This window comes from Opisthorchis viverrini (genome assembly GCF_000715545.1).
Source record: "Opisthorchis viverrini unplaced genomic scaffold opera_v5_32, whole genome shotgun sequence".
Classification (NCBI taxonomy): domain Eukaryota; kingdom Metazoa; phylum Platyhelminthes; class Trematoda; order Opisthorchiida; family Opisthorchiidae; genus Opisthorchis; species Opisthorchis viverrini.
Genome location: NW_008751687.1, coordinates 754,890 through 769,317, shown reverse-complemented (window position 1 = coordinate 769,317; position 14,428 = coordinate 754,890). Strand labels below are relative to the sequence as shown.

The window sequence follows — 14,428 nt, the reverse complement described above, 5'->3', positions numbered from 1 at the left end:
TTTAGGATCAACATCGCTACAATACCGAAGACCATCTGTGTGCTGAAGAAGCATGTCCTTAGAGATGAAAATGTCAGCTGTAGATGGAACTTCGAAATTTGTTCTTTGCTTCACGGGTCTCGACTTACTCTTTTCTACAATTCACTTTCAGTATGGAGCAAATGATTCACGACCGAAACGCCATGACCAATATGTATGATAGTATACAAAAAGGACATTACGGTGATTCTGAAATTTCTCCCCAAACTTGGGTGTGAAATGAACAAGCACACTGCTGAATTCAGCTTGGTTTACAACTCATTTTCGCCTGTTTCAAAATCACGTTTAAGTCAAAAAAACTGGGGCAAAGTAATTTGTATAGTCTACAATTAGAGGAAGGATGAGTCTATGAGCCACCGAGACCTCCTAAATGCCATTTGAGTGATTTATTTCTGTAAAAAAAGGAGAATCAAGTGATAGTCCAAACCTTTCCGTTTAATGGTTTAGTAGATTCCGTCTCTCTATCTGTTCGCAACGTCTGGCAGTTGGATTTTCTGTCATGTTTTTGTCACAGTTTTTTGTCTCGAATGACTTAATACGAATAACCTGATCTTATTTGATTGCTGCGTTTAAGTTCACCAACAAGTTAAATACAACTCCTATCTGGCTCCTGGTCGATCTGACTCACATGAATCTACTTTTGCTAATATAATTCCAGTCACCCAAACTCAGTGAACTTGACGCAGGTTCATCCAAAATTCTGCACATCATAACAAATGCACATGTGCACACTGGCAACACAGTGTCTGCAGTTCCACGAAGTTTATTCACCCCCACGTTTCAAGTTGATTTGCTTCAGTGGTATGTTTGAGGTTCCCTAACAAGAATTCTTCGTAGGACCCCTTCAATAATGTCCTCTGGGAAGTGGGTACTTATTCGGTGGGATTAATTAAACTCTTAGTTTTATTTGCCTACTAAATCACCTTTATGTTTATTGGTCAATCTTCGAAAATCTGATATTTCTGTTTCCAGTTTGTCCTCAGTCGAGCTATCCCGTGAGATTTTATTAGAAGCTAAAATGTCTTTTGATCAAAAATCATCAGACTAAACATACGAAATGCGGTATTTCCGGTGGCTATGGAATCAGTTTGCCATCCGCTGTCACTCCGTAGCTCATCTTTCTTTAAACCATGGGAATGACTGGACACAGGTCGCTCCGCCACGTAAACACCATATTCTGTAGAACAGCTTTGAACACATTCGATGAAAGCCCACTAGAAGGTCACTTGTAGAGTGTTGCACCTCAATCAGTCAAAATTACCCAACCAGTAGGAGGACTCGTTTTTGCCTCCTTGTTGTGTGTGCCGATGAGCTTCAGAGTTCAATGCAAACCGGATACAACTAATCCAAATTCCAACCAGGTTATTAAAAAAATTACAAATACGAAGCCTGATTGAAGCTGGTCTGCAGTTGAAATTACCAGTCCATGACGGAGCATGACCAAGCAAGATTTGACTTCCATAAATTTTCCTAAAACAGCCGATAATAGTATAGTATCTAATGGCCTTGGACGGTATTTCAAGGTTGAACAGTCCCCTCTGTTGATTGGTTAGTGTGCATACTGTTATTTAAAGCTCAGTGGGACGGAATCACCACACTACTACAGCCATATGTCCAGTTTCTCTTCAGCCACCCATGAAGTCCTTGAAAAGAAACCGGTACTCGGATGGATTCCTAAAGCAGCATATCTAGCACACTTAGAAGTATCCTGCATATTCTATTTTCAAATGTTCAGTGTCACCCCCTTTCCAACTTGAGACGTAATGCTTGGTTCTATCACAAACAAAGCTCAACGAAAGCTACTTTGGACAGACCGCAGCGATATGTATCTTCTACACTATGACTACTACAGAAGAGCCTTGCACACGCTTTTGTAAGCTTGTGAATAGTGAAGAAACGTGATTCTCACTATGTGGCAAAATCGTCGGATTGGAAAGCAGAAACTGTGTAAAAAAAATTCAATACAACCATGTGTCTTTTACAACGAATGATTTCCTAATACACCCCAGCAGTGCCTGGGAAGTATGAGGAGCTGTTAACGTCACTATCCAAAGGACCTAGCAACTCAGTGATGACACTGAGTCAGCTTCCGCCACCAGACCAACGGACCACGAAACGAAGACACTGTATAGACAAATGAGTTTGAGGGATTAGGTCAAGTCTGAAGGCTAGCAGAACATCCACTAATCAGAATAACCGTCAACCAACAAGTCATCATGAATACTAACTGAAACTATCGGTTAAGGACAGCCTGACTGTGCACGCCTCCATGAAAGCGCAACGAAAAATCCTATCGAACTTCAAAGTACTTCCACTCACAAAACAGTGATAACATCGTCTCGAGAGACCGTCAAATCAGCAGTTATTGCACCCATGGTCTGAAGTTTGCTACCTTGCGCAGATTGCTTAAATATCAGCATCTGAACTTGAAATTGTAAGTACTAGTGAGCGAGGAAGTCAGTAGTTTTGCATTCTCCTANACGGAATTCGTAGCTAATCAGCAGGAATCATCTCATTTACCCCGAAGGATGTTCGCCTATAGGAAGAAAAATCAGTTTACGATTATGTGCACTCTAAAAACCAAATTTTTCATTTGTTCTGAGGAAAGCTTCGCTGCTTAAGATGCGCCCTCAGTGAAGGCGGCTCAAATGTTTGTGAGCCCAGGAACTGTAAGTGTTTCGAATAGACTAAAAAGATCGCACAGCATGTGGGAACTAAACTTTGGAGTTGGTCTTTATATTTAAGGTACCACGGTTAGATAAAATGGTTCACTCCGACGTTTCGATGACCCCCAGTAAACCGAAAGTTGGTTAGACAGGCAAAGAAACAAGACGGGCACAAATCCCATCTCGATTCCCCCGGGCATCCATGTTAGCATTTCGTTTGAACCACTTTTGAAGTTGTTGTCTGTCACCTGCTTTTCTGGCACATTTGGGGGGAACAGAATAAGAAATGATGCTTCTCGTTTGTTCCGTTTAATGCTTGTGGCATTACGACTTTGGACATCCCTTTTGGCAAAAATATGGCCGATACCTGTTTCCGTTGTTTTCGGTTAACGTATTATTGCCTTAGAGAGTTTGCGAAATTCTTGACATATGAATGACGCTCCTATGGCTCAGATCTACATTGAGAAAAGCAAACATTTAGAAAACCTACCGAGCGCTTTTCAGCAGAGCACTAGGGGAAAATACGTGACTTTCTATAGTTTCTAGGATTTTTAAAAGTTTAGTGGTCCTGAATATGATGAGCTCTATAAAGAATCAGCTCACGTGGATCAACCTATATTAAATGAGCAGTTGAGAGGTTGACCAGTCGAAATAATCTGTGCGTTCATGTTTTGGGGTCTAGGTTCTATTTTGAAGCGTTGAAAGTGCTCAATAATCTGGAGCAGATAGTTTCAATAGCTGAGGTTAACTCCTGGACAAGATATTTGGTTACTTCTTGTTTCTTGTTTCCATAGACTATTCTAAGCAGGCGCGTGTCACTGATCTATTCGTGGCTTACATCATCGCTACTGAACTGGTACAAAGTAATTTTTACGCACATGCTATAAAGTTATGCCGCTTTCTTATAGGAAACTCACGAATGAGCGTGACCACCTTGCAAAGTGCGGTTTGTTCACGAGTCATAAATGAACAGGTAAGCATCCGCCAGAATGCAGTTTAGCTCACTTTCCAGTGAAATAGACATCTGGCTTCCATCGTCCTAGTTATGAGCTTCTCTCGGACTTTACCTCGAGGGCATTACGTGCACCATACCAAAATGGCTCGAGGTGGCTCAGTGGTTAGATTTCACATTTACCAGACGGAAGGTCTGTGGTTTGAACCTAACCTCTAAATCTCGACTGCTCCCGTTTAGGCTTGGGCAACCTGTCAATACACAAGCCTTTGTGCTTCTTTCGGGTGGCATGGCAGCTACGCACCGGAAACGAGATGCAGCTGCAAAACTTTCTATACCAGTTGGGTAGCAGAATGTGCGAACTCTCTTGTTTGTTAACTAAGCCATCAGCTTGCCATTGCAAGCAAGTCCAATCACATTTTAATCCGTATACCGGGATAGCTGGTTTGCCACAACAAATCAAACAGTGACCTGTTGATGATATTTTTCAGAGTGACGGTCAGTATGACAATAGATGGTGTAAAATGTTAACGACAGTGGACGGATTTTCATGTTCACGCATGAATGGCCGCGAAAGACGTGAACTCTGCATTGTGTCCATAGATGAATAGACTGGGTTTATGCCAATTCTCGGGAATGCAACTCTTTCAGCTATCTATAGAAGTCTTAATTTGGTTAACTGATTTCCAGTTCTTTGTGTGTTGCTAATTTGGTCAAAGTAAAAGCCGTTTCAGCCTGAAAAAAATCATATCACATCTGTGTGTCTATACACTACTTCCATCCCACAGTCAAAGATGTTTTTTTCTAGCCTAGTTCATTGCACATATGTAAACATCCGCAAGACACTGGTATAGTCTCATCAACATGGTAGGTAGATGCCTGGGTGGGTGTATTCGTCCTAAATTTGTAAGTGGACGGCCTTGTAAACGCAGTCAGTTCCATTATCCAAGTACAAATTTCTGCGCGCAAGGTAAGTCTTCAAAAATTGTCTCTCAGTAACGATGAGCTGGAGTGATGGTAGAAATTTTGCTGTGAACTATCAACTGGATCAGGGAAAAAGCTTTGCGGCAGACGGCTATAATGTTGCAGAATAGGAGATTCTGAGGATTGCGTAAACGATCCATATTAGGGTGCTACAATATAAGGATATTAATAAGAGAAGACGGTGCTATGCAAACGAAACCAACGTTTCACTCCCACACGCTAGCTCCCCCATTAAGCACTGCAGTTGGCACGCAATATGGTAGCGCAGTGTGCTCATAAACGACTAATAGGTCATCTCACCGGCACCGGAAGTTTGTCGCTGTGTGACATGAATATGCACTATTTTTGGGATCTTAGATGCTTAGTCTTTTGGAAACCACTTTGATGGTTTTGATGGACTGATTATCGGGAATACATTTATCCCTAAATAGAACCTCCGAAGAATGGGGGCCAGTCCTCTAAACATATGACAAGAGTGGTGTCGTGAAATACGCTGCATTTTACACCTCTCCGAAAAGTAGGCCAATTGCAGGAGAGGACAACATGTATTCCCTTTTCTGCTAGCGTCCTCTCTCGGTTTGGACTGCCACCACATCTAATCAAGTAGTAAATTAGTCTCCTATTTGGGTGTACTTTGCCAACTGCGTCCATTTTGGGTTTAGGCAAAACACAAGGTTGATGGAAACTTGGTGACTGCGACTAACTCGTGAGCAAGGGGAAGCTTGAGACAGGAAGTGAGTTGCTGAACAGCATTTAGCACTGTATCGTCGAAACGGATAGAGATACTCATTGGAAAAGCAGCCTTCCTCTTGCCTGGAGGATAAACTGTCTTCGAGAGAGTTTCACGAAACACCATTTAGATGAACATCTTGGACTCCCCGGAGTAGTGAACTTTCTTCCGCAGGAGCAGCTCTCGTCGACTAATCAAACTAGTATTTCAGTAAACCACATAATTCACTTGCTGCTTAAAGCAGTTGGTCACACACACGCAAGAGCATTTAATCCCTTGAAGATCAGTGAATATTTTGTTTGGCGTAATTCTGCCAAATGCAAGAAATAATTCGAAGTAAGCCACAGCTTTAGAGTTCTTTAAACCCTGCTGACTGGAATTCTAACTACGAGGGCGTTTTCCTGTGAAATTCAAATAGCACCAATCGAAGTTGAGCTACGGAGTCTCTTCTGGTCCCTGGTGTCGTTTTTCACCGATAATGTCAGCCATTTTGACCGCTTCTAGTTTGTGAACTTTTACGTCCCGGTTGTCCTTGCATAGATAATCCACCCCAAGCCTTCACACCTTCACATCCCTACTGCCAAAATCACTGAAAAATGGGATTCCTCGGGCACATTTATTCCAGGTGCTGCCACTATATTATTGTTCCTCAGGTAAGTCAAGTGTCTTTCTTCTGGGTTCAGAATTATAGACCGTTGTTCCGAACTGAAATATCTGCCTTCCTAAGCAATTCCATCATGTACACTTACGGTCAGTATCCGTGCAAATGGCATCAATTTCTCCATAGTAGCTACCACCTTGAACCTTTTTCGAGGGGTCAGCCTCAAAAAACCCGACCAGAGGTAAACTGTGAGCTCTTCTCGGAAGGGGAACAATCAAAGGAAGCCGGTCTTTAAGGAAGGCGATCTGTCCACAATGGGAGATCCGCGTGTAATACTACTGTCCTGTGATTAATACAGTATTGATCTCCAATCAGGTTTAGATTTGATTGAGCTCAAATGCAGTCCCGCTTTCTGTTCAGATAAACTGGAAAGTTTGGTCTTCAGAAAGTTCGATATTTTATCCAGTCAGTTTCAGCATATCAAGAAGTATGAGACCTCGAATAAAGACAGGACGTTTTGTCTGAAGTACCATCGCTCTTCACTGAAAAGTGGTAACTGCTCGGGGAGAAACGTAATCATGTTATTAGAAAAGGCGTGATCGGGTAACCAAGTGTCAGATACACGCGCCTTATTGGGATAAGTGCACCAACCAGATGGTTCTAGGTGAAAACATTAAGGTTGCTGAGGCCTGGACGGTACACCTGCCTGCAGGTTTTCGCAGCCGATTTCTTGATGGATCCTGATAAGAACCAGAGCCTCCTCTTTGTATCGGTCTGAATTTAGTGAAAACATGTCTTCATTTGTCATGCCAAAAAACAAGTTAAATCTTGCCGACTAGAAGTACGCTCTTTAATTGTGCAGGACTGTTCGGGAAGACGCAAACACCATTCAACTGGCAATCAGCTGAATTTTCCCGTTAAACGGTTCGGAGTAAGTAAAAATATGGGACAACTCTATAGCACAGCGTCGGCAAGGAAGCAGATCATTCCGGTTGTCTTTATCCTAAATTTGGTTACTCACTACTGGGTTCAATCTCACTGGCTTTTTTCTCAAAATTAGAGATATGGAATTCAGATAACGATCGTTCACGATATACGGAAGGCGTTAGATGCCATAGCCAGGTTTGATGGACATGAACGATCGTGAGAACATGGCAGCCTTAGAAAAGGAACGTTACGTTTAGTTCTGCTGGAGTTGTCTTCGGGTCATTCATAAGCTCGTTTCTATCTCATACGTCGGATGCCATGCATTCATGTCAGTCCAATCACATGTAGACATTAGACAAGAATTCCTTTACTCAGAAGTATTCGGTAGCAGGATTCCAACGTGCAAAAGGGTTGTTTGTCTGACCATCTAGGCATGCGACTGCAGGGGTACTGTCCTTGCTCACCTTGTCATGTTTGTGCGTCTGTGTGCGTGAGTGCTAATGGCTTTTCAGGCCCTCCCAAAGTAAGCACGTTCATCCCGCATGAAAGAACGTGGTTGAGCTTAGGGGATTTCATTCACCTATTTTTTAAAAAAGAATACGGCTATGTGAGTGCTTGCTTGAAAAAAGGAATTTCACGGAATCCTGTGTGGCGTGATGTCAGCTTCTGGTTGTAATCTCCATACATGGTTGGTCGGATCATACTAAACAAGCCACAAAAGCTTTTCTCACCCGGTCAAATTCAAAGTTAAATATGAATTCCCCACCCCCCGCTGGGGGGGATCTTCGGTACGTCCAAAGCGTTCCGACTGGCCACTGGTTGAGAAATTACTGGCAACGTATTCACTATGACATGTGCTCAAGGGTTGGTACAGTCTCCCAGCCAGATATGATGAGATGAATGTTTCAAGTGGCGCAGTGATGTTGGCAGTCTCGCATAACCTTTCAGGCGACTGAAGTTCAAACTTTGTTACAATCAAGGAAGTGAAGTGCCGATGAACACCGACAGAGTTAGTGTTTTTGATGACTGGCCATTATAAGACACGAGAATAACAACTAGACAGTGTCGCTGTGAATGAAAAGTTGGCTATTTCCCAAACTATCTACAAAATTCGGTGTGATCAAACGCACCAATTAGTCAGCGATTTGCTTACAAAAGCTAATTAGTTTTCTTTCAAGTGGAGGCTGTCGCGGAGCAAAATCGAACGGGCCTTCAAGAATTATCCCAACTCGGACCTTTTCATCCCTTTCTCATTTACGGATCTCATAGAATACAACAGCAGATATTTTGCTGAGGAAGATTTACAAACCTACATTAGTTGGGTTGCAACGTCTCTCTCTTTGAATTTGGCAGTGTCATAAACTATTCCACTCCACGACCTCTGTAATTTATATTCCACTCAGCCGAACCAAAAGTGAGTAAACTGGTGTCTGCTTGCATACAGGCAGGTCTACATCAAAATAGAGGCGTGGAAAATGGAATAATAAGCTCATTGTTTCGCAAATGAAATTTGTGGAAACATGGTATTTTTACACACCAGATAAGAGTTCTGCTACTAGTGCATCGACGTCTATGGACGCTGGAAAGCAACGAATCCTAAGAAGGCTTTTCCCTGGAGTGGACACTTACGTTTGCTATATTATATTATCATCCATAGTGAACATCCTGTTTTGCTCCGTAAGCTCCTGAGCACTAGCTGCTCTCCTATCCTTCATGGATTTACCGTTCATGTACTGTCATCATCGTTCTCGTCGTTATCATCATCATCATCATCATCATCATCATCATCATCATCATCGTCATCATCGTCATAAACAGAAACATCAATGTGGGCGCTGACGCTTCAATGCTGTACAACCACTAATTCTATCTAGTCATATTTAAAGTATTAAAAAGAAAAGAGGAGAAAAGAGTGGGCGGGAGGGGAGACTTAGTGCTGGCTTATCGCAAGCAGTTGGAGGTGCCTACACCTCCAAATACTCAATCAGACAGTCTAGAAAGATACGGATAGCACTCCTTCTTGGAAGGCGTACCGCACAAACAACAACTGAACTCTTTGTTATCAACTTCACACGGAAATCACCACTCAGTTTGGTACGCAGTGCTTAGGCATGTGCTGCACATGATCAAGCAACCGTAGCTGATTGTGCTGGTGCACAATCGTACTGGTTAATACTTAAGTGAAGACCTATTCTAGCCAGCGGAGTAGTTTGTCATCTGTCAGAAGTTCATCCTTTACCTACACTTGGAGTGGTAGTACAGAACGAACTGAAAAATTGGTGCCGGTCATGCAATCTCCTCCGACAGTTCGCTACTGGTTTCACTAAGCGAAGACGCTGCTCACTGATAGGGAAAAGTTTTCAAACTTTTCCAAAAAACGTCATTTGTTCAACAGTTCTGTAGCCACAGAATGTGTAATAGGTGGATTTAGGAATTAGACTACCAATGTTTTATACAAACTTTAGCCTGGTCGACCGAAAAACTACAGTTTTTTCACTGATGGGATAAAGCAAAGGCAAACACAGTGTGTTAATTCTAATGTTTTACTTTTGTGAATGCATATAAGAGTACAGGAAAAAATGATGTAGAAGCAAGAAACTTCTCGAATAATAGGCGCACTGAACAACAAAATCGGAGACGAGATTGGTCATATAAAACTCATCGTACGATCTGAAACTAGAATCTTTTCAAAGAATATAGGTAATATCGTATTCGGTAGAGTTTGGTTCCAGGTCACTGTGGCGAGAAGAAGATAGGTGGTCAGACATGATATGTTATCCTATTCACGCTCAACGACTACCGTCTGTAAAAGCATTTAAACTCATATGTTCCAATAAAAACGCTGGAAAAACAATAGGTCAGACGTTGATGTGGTCCAAATAACCTACTGGCGTTTCTTCAATGCCGCGTAGGGTGCGGTAAAATGGCTTGACAATTAAGAGAATGGCAGATCAGGATGGTAGACGAATTTACCAGAATCATCTTCTTGAGTCTCTCCATCAACTGCTCTACCATCAGATGTGAATTCATACTGAGACAAGATTGCCTCCTCTTTGCACAATGCTGGGAGCTTCGCCTGTGACACAGCACTGCCAGGCTCACCCAATTACTGGATATCAGACCGAACAGTGTCATTGCTTAAATCTCGGAGAAATATCCCAGTCCTGACAAATTATCAGAAGTCAAGTGAAAGTGAGCGTGCCAGCCAACCATGAAGTATGGTGGACACGGGATGTCAAGAAATAGGAAGAGGCCCATAAAGCCGGTAATGCAACAAAACTATTTCAGTCACTCCGCGCAACCGGTCCCCAGAAACTTCTTGTGAGTGAATCCATCAATGATCAAAATAGAGTAACCATGGTGAATAAAGTACGCGAGATGGCTCGCGTGGTTGGAGAGCAAATTTACGGACCGAAAGGTCCGTGATTTGAACTCAACCTCTGCCTCTCAACTTCCTCTATCTAGGCTCGGACAACATCGCAGTATCCCAGCCCCAATGCTTCCTTCGAAAGGCACGACATCCAGGCACCGAGAGGGTGTTGCAGCTGAAAGGGTGGAGTATATTAGTAAAGTCCGTCTCAACCGGTAGGTCGACTACTTCGAACAACAGTGATCGTGGCCACTAGCTGCCAATCAGCTGGAGCTCACAGATGGCGTAGAATCCTGAAAGGTGAACGTGGAAGCCCCTATGGCTTCAGAGGTCGATGACTACATGTGTACTCTCAAGTGCCACCGAGCTTCTGGTCCCGATGACCTCACATTCGCACTGTTCAAAGACAGGGATTATATTCCCAGTCAGCGCTTGTTTCATCAGTTTAACTGCATTTGGAAAAGGAAAATGTCCCAGATATCTGGTGAGAGTTAGTGATTGTGCCTGTTTCCAAAAAGAGGCTCGTTGGGGGTGTGAAAACCTGTTCTGAGTGAGAATGCTGAAGTCACTTGTGCTTTGTATTTTTATATTGGCTCGTGAAACACTGCCTCAAGCGCATCAACCGGGATTCCGACTTGGTAGGGATTGAGTATATAAAATCTTCACACTCCATCAAGTGGTGGAATAACGCCATGTGTACAGACTACCCACAATTTTAATATTCCTGGAAAGCATTCAATTCGGTTGGCCGGTTCGCTTCACTTATGCGCTTGCTCATCAAGAACTATCACGAAAGTTTGTGAAAATAATAAATTCTTTAGATTCTCATACTTTTAGACGCGTGAGAGTATACGGAGAGCTCTCTAAAACCGCACGCACACACAACGGTGTCTACCAGGGGTTCTCATTCTCTCCATTCTAGTTTATTGTCGTGATCGATGAGATAATGAGGCGTACGCTGGAAAGTCTTCAAAAAACTGTCCAAACAGCTGCTGATGAAAACCTTGTCGATCTGGAATATGCGGACGACATCGTTCTTGTCTTCGAAGAGGAGAAGAGGGCGAAATTGTTTTGGATGACCTGACCAAAGTCATGTCCTTTGATATGCACTTTGAACCCGAAAAGTGTAATATCACGCTCGTGGACATGCAGCCACTGAACACGCCACTTATAATCCAGAGGGAGGCATCAAAAGTTGTGAAGCGTTTTGCGTACCTTAGAAGTTGTATTAGTTCTGATTGTAGTGTGACGGGTGAGACCAAGGTACGAATCTGCAAGGCTCGGGTCGCGTTTGCTAATTTGTTACACTTATGTTGTAAAAGCGACACATCACTTAATCTCAGGAGATGTATGTATCGGGGATACAGTGCGGAGTGTTTTGTTGTATCCTTCTGAGGCTTAGGCTGTTCGAGCAGCGGAAGTGAGATGTCTTCAGATGCTCGACAATTGTTGTCCAAGAACCATAGTTCGTGTGGGTTGGTGTCGGAAAATTCGTAACAAGACAATCAGAAAACGACTTTTCGGCTGCACAACCGGGACTTTCACTTAAGAATGTGTCCAATACCAAAATTTGCGTTGATTCGGCCATGTGTTTCGTGTGCTAAACCATCATTCACTGAAAACGGTTCAGTGTCCCGTGACAAATTCAGTAACGGAAGCAGAGAGGTGTCCAACCATTGACCTGACAAAGAGTTATAAATGGTATTACGAAAAGTTTGAGCGTCGTCGGTGCTACTCGTCTTCCAGGATGGGGCTTGATCTCTCTCACTGGGCTTGATGGTATTACGAAAAGTTTGAGCGTCGTCGGTGCTACTCGTCTTCCAGGATGGGGACTGCAAGATCTCCACTGGGCTTGTTTGAAGGCGTTGTAAGATATAGCAGCTAGTCGATGTCAATGACGTTTTTGTTTTCAGCTTCTATCCAGGTTGTCTGAATGAATGAACGTGAATCGAAAGTCAATTCCAACAATTCTATTTATATTATTATCCCTCTGGAGAAAATACCTGGCTGGAGAAAATACTTGTCTGTAAAAAACCCTCAAATGAAAAAACGCAGCACTAGTGCCAGTTACTATAGTCCAGGTGCCACTATGTATTTAGAGGGCGAGTCCGGGATGTTTTAACTATATTAATGCAAAGCATACTAAATTCGGACTAATGAAGCATATTCCTAATGGTATTTGAAGAAGAAATTGAATAGTTGAAGGAAGTTTAATGAATCGTTCACAAGTTCGTCGAAAATGGCTGGAAGGCCATTAATCCTCTCAATGAACTAGGAAGGATTCGTTACGGCATAAGAGCAACGCAATGACGCCCACGAAGGAGGTCTGAGCACATGCATTCTGGTGGTGTAAGCTGCATGAGCATAACTTCCCCACTGGGTTTTTATCACCAATCAGTATAAGAAACCCAAGGTTTTCTTAGCGATTACCATGAAAATACGGTGTTATTGAAATTTCAAATGAAGAAACAAAGGCAGTCTCCGTGGATAATCGGAGTTCATTTTTATCAGCACACGAGACTCTCTTCTTAACCAGCGCAGTATTATTTCGATTTTAAAGCTACTGCTTTTGGTTAAGTAGTTAAAAAGGTGGACAGTAAAATCGCCAGCGACCCAGTTGGTCAGGTAACTCGTATACATAAAGAAAACACATGAGATAATGTAGACGTCCACCAATTGAGGTTCTAGATCTATCTAAGCTAAATACACTGAACCAAAATTGAATAGTCTTAGGTAGAAGTGATAAACGTACTTGGAATATGGGACCTGCAGGTTCATGCTTACATAGAAATTAGAGCCTCGGATAAAAACTCCTGACAATAATAGCGCTGACCACATGAGGAAAAATGGTCAATATTTTTCTTGCCAGACTACACGGTGAAATTTTAAACAAAATTAGCCGAAAGTGTTTTTTCCTGTCAAGTAGTTAAAATCAGTCAATCCTTTCCAGAACCGTTTTTGAAGAGAAATGTATTGGAAAATTTACAGCAACACTCACATGCTGATGTTTTTGTCCACCATGAGTGCAGTCAAATTAGGTGTGACTGGGAGAACGGCTGGAAACAGTTCAAAAGAAACCGATGAAAATTCATGAAATTTGGTCAACGTGGTTGGTTGTTGGGTGATATTAGCAACCCTTTAGAAATTACGTTAACTTTAGTTGAATTGGGGAATTACGCACACAATCGCTCGCTAACGATTCATCATCGCATCGTTGTCGAAACGTTCCGAATTCAGTTGGTAAGGTCCGCGAAAACATCAACTGACAAACGGTCAAAGAATTATTTGAACTGTCAATATTTAAATATACTGCATTCCTTAAAGAGTGTTCCCCAAAAATTCCTTATCAAAGGGTTGGACGACTCTCAGTAGCGGATAAACCAGTGAGATAATTGGAATGAAAACAAGAAATTACCTGTTTACTATGGAATACCAAAACTAGGTTGACGATGTTTATGTATCGTCTATAAAATTAACGAACGACTTGGGTAAAATGCCAGAGAAACCGCGAAGAATTTTTCCATTCTGGCTCCATGCGTAATAGAATAAAATAACGAGTTTGCCCATTTAAACTCACGCATTTCTTTGCTTTCAGACGCAACCGGCGAGGTTTCTTCGGCTAATTTAGGATGGAAGTTAGGAAAAGAAAGTCACCTGGTGCAGCACATTTCCTGCTTAACGTAGCATATTACTCGTAATGTCGCTGAAAATCCATCGGAAGCCCAAAACTGATTTTGCCCACCTTTTGGTTTAGCAGGTAGGTGGAGTCCGCCGATTCTCATAAAATCCGTTTTCTAATTGAACACCATGTTTTAAGCAACTGGCAAATTATGTTGTCTCTACTGAACAGCACTGTAGTTCGCAAATGAGTGAGTTTAAAGGTGTTGGTAGTATGAAGACCTTGAATCTCTATAAACTGGATACCGGTGCTAGAAACTTGGTAAGGTCCGTTTCGTGGACGCGACTTTATGGTATGATCTTATGATGGGCGATTAATTTCGTACCCATTCGCATGGCATACTGTTTTGGACAAGGAGGTCCTAGGGTATGTCGAAAAGTAGCAATTTGAGACCCTATATCATAAACGAGGAACTTACCCAAAACCATCTCCAGTCTCCGGTACATGGCATTCTCCGTTATGCAGATGAATTATATATAT

The 14,428-nt window shown here is 42.4% G+C and overlaps 1 protein-coding gene across 1 annotated transcript; it reads left to right on the top strand.

Annotated features, from left to right (window-relative positions):
* Positions 1 to 4,010: 4,010 nt before the first annotated feature.
* T265_02514 (hypothetical protein) lies at positions 4,011 to 10,114 on the top strand (the record flags this gene model as incomplete). Its single annotated transcript, XM_009166777.1, has 2 exons — positions 4,011 to 4,101; positions 9,936 to 10,114. The coding sequence occupies 2 exons, from the start codon at positions 4,011 to 4,013 to the stop codon at positions 10,112 to 10,114; spliced, it is 270 nt and encodes an 89-aa protein (XP_009165041.1).
* Between the last annotated feature and the right edge of the window lie 4,314 nt (positions 10,115 to 14,428).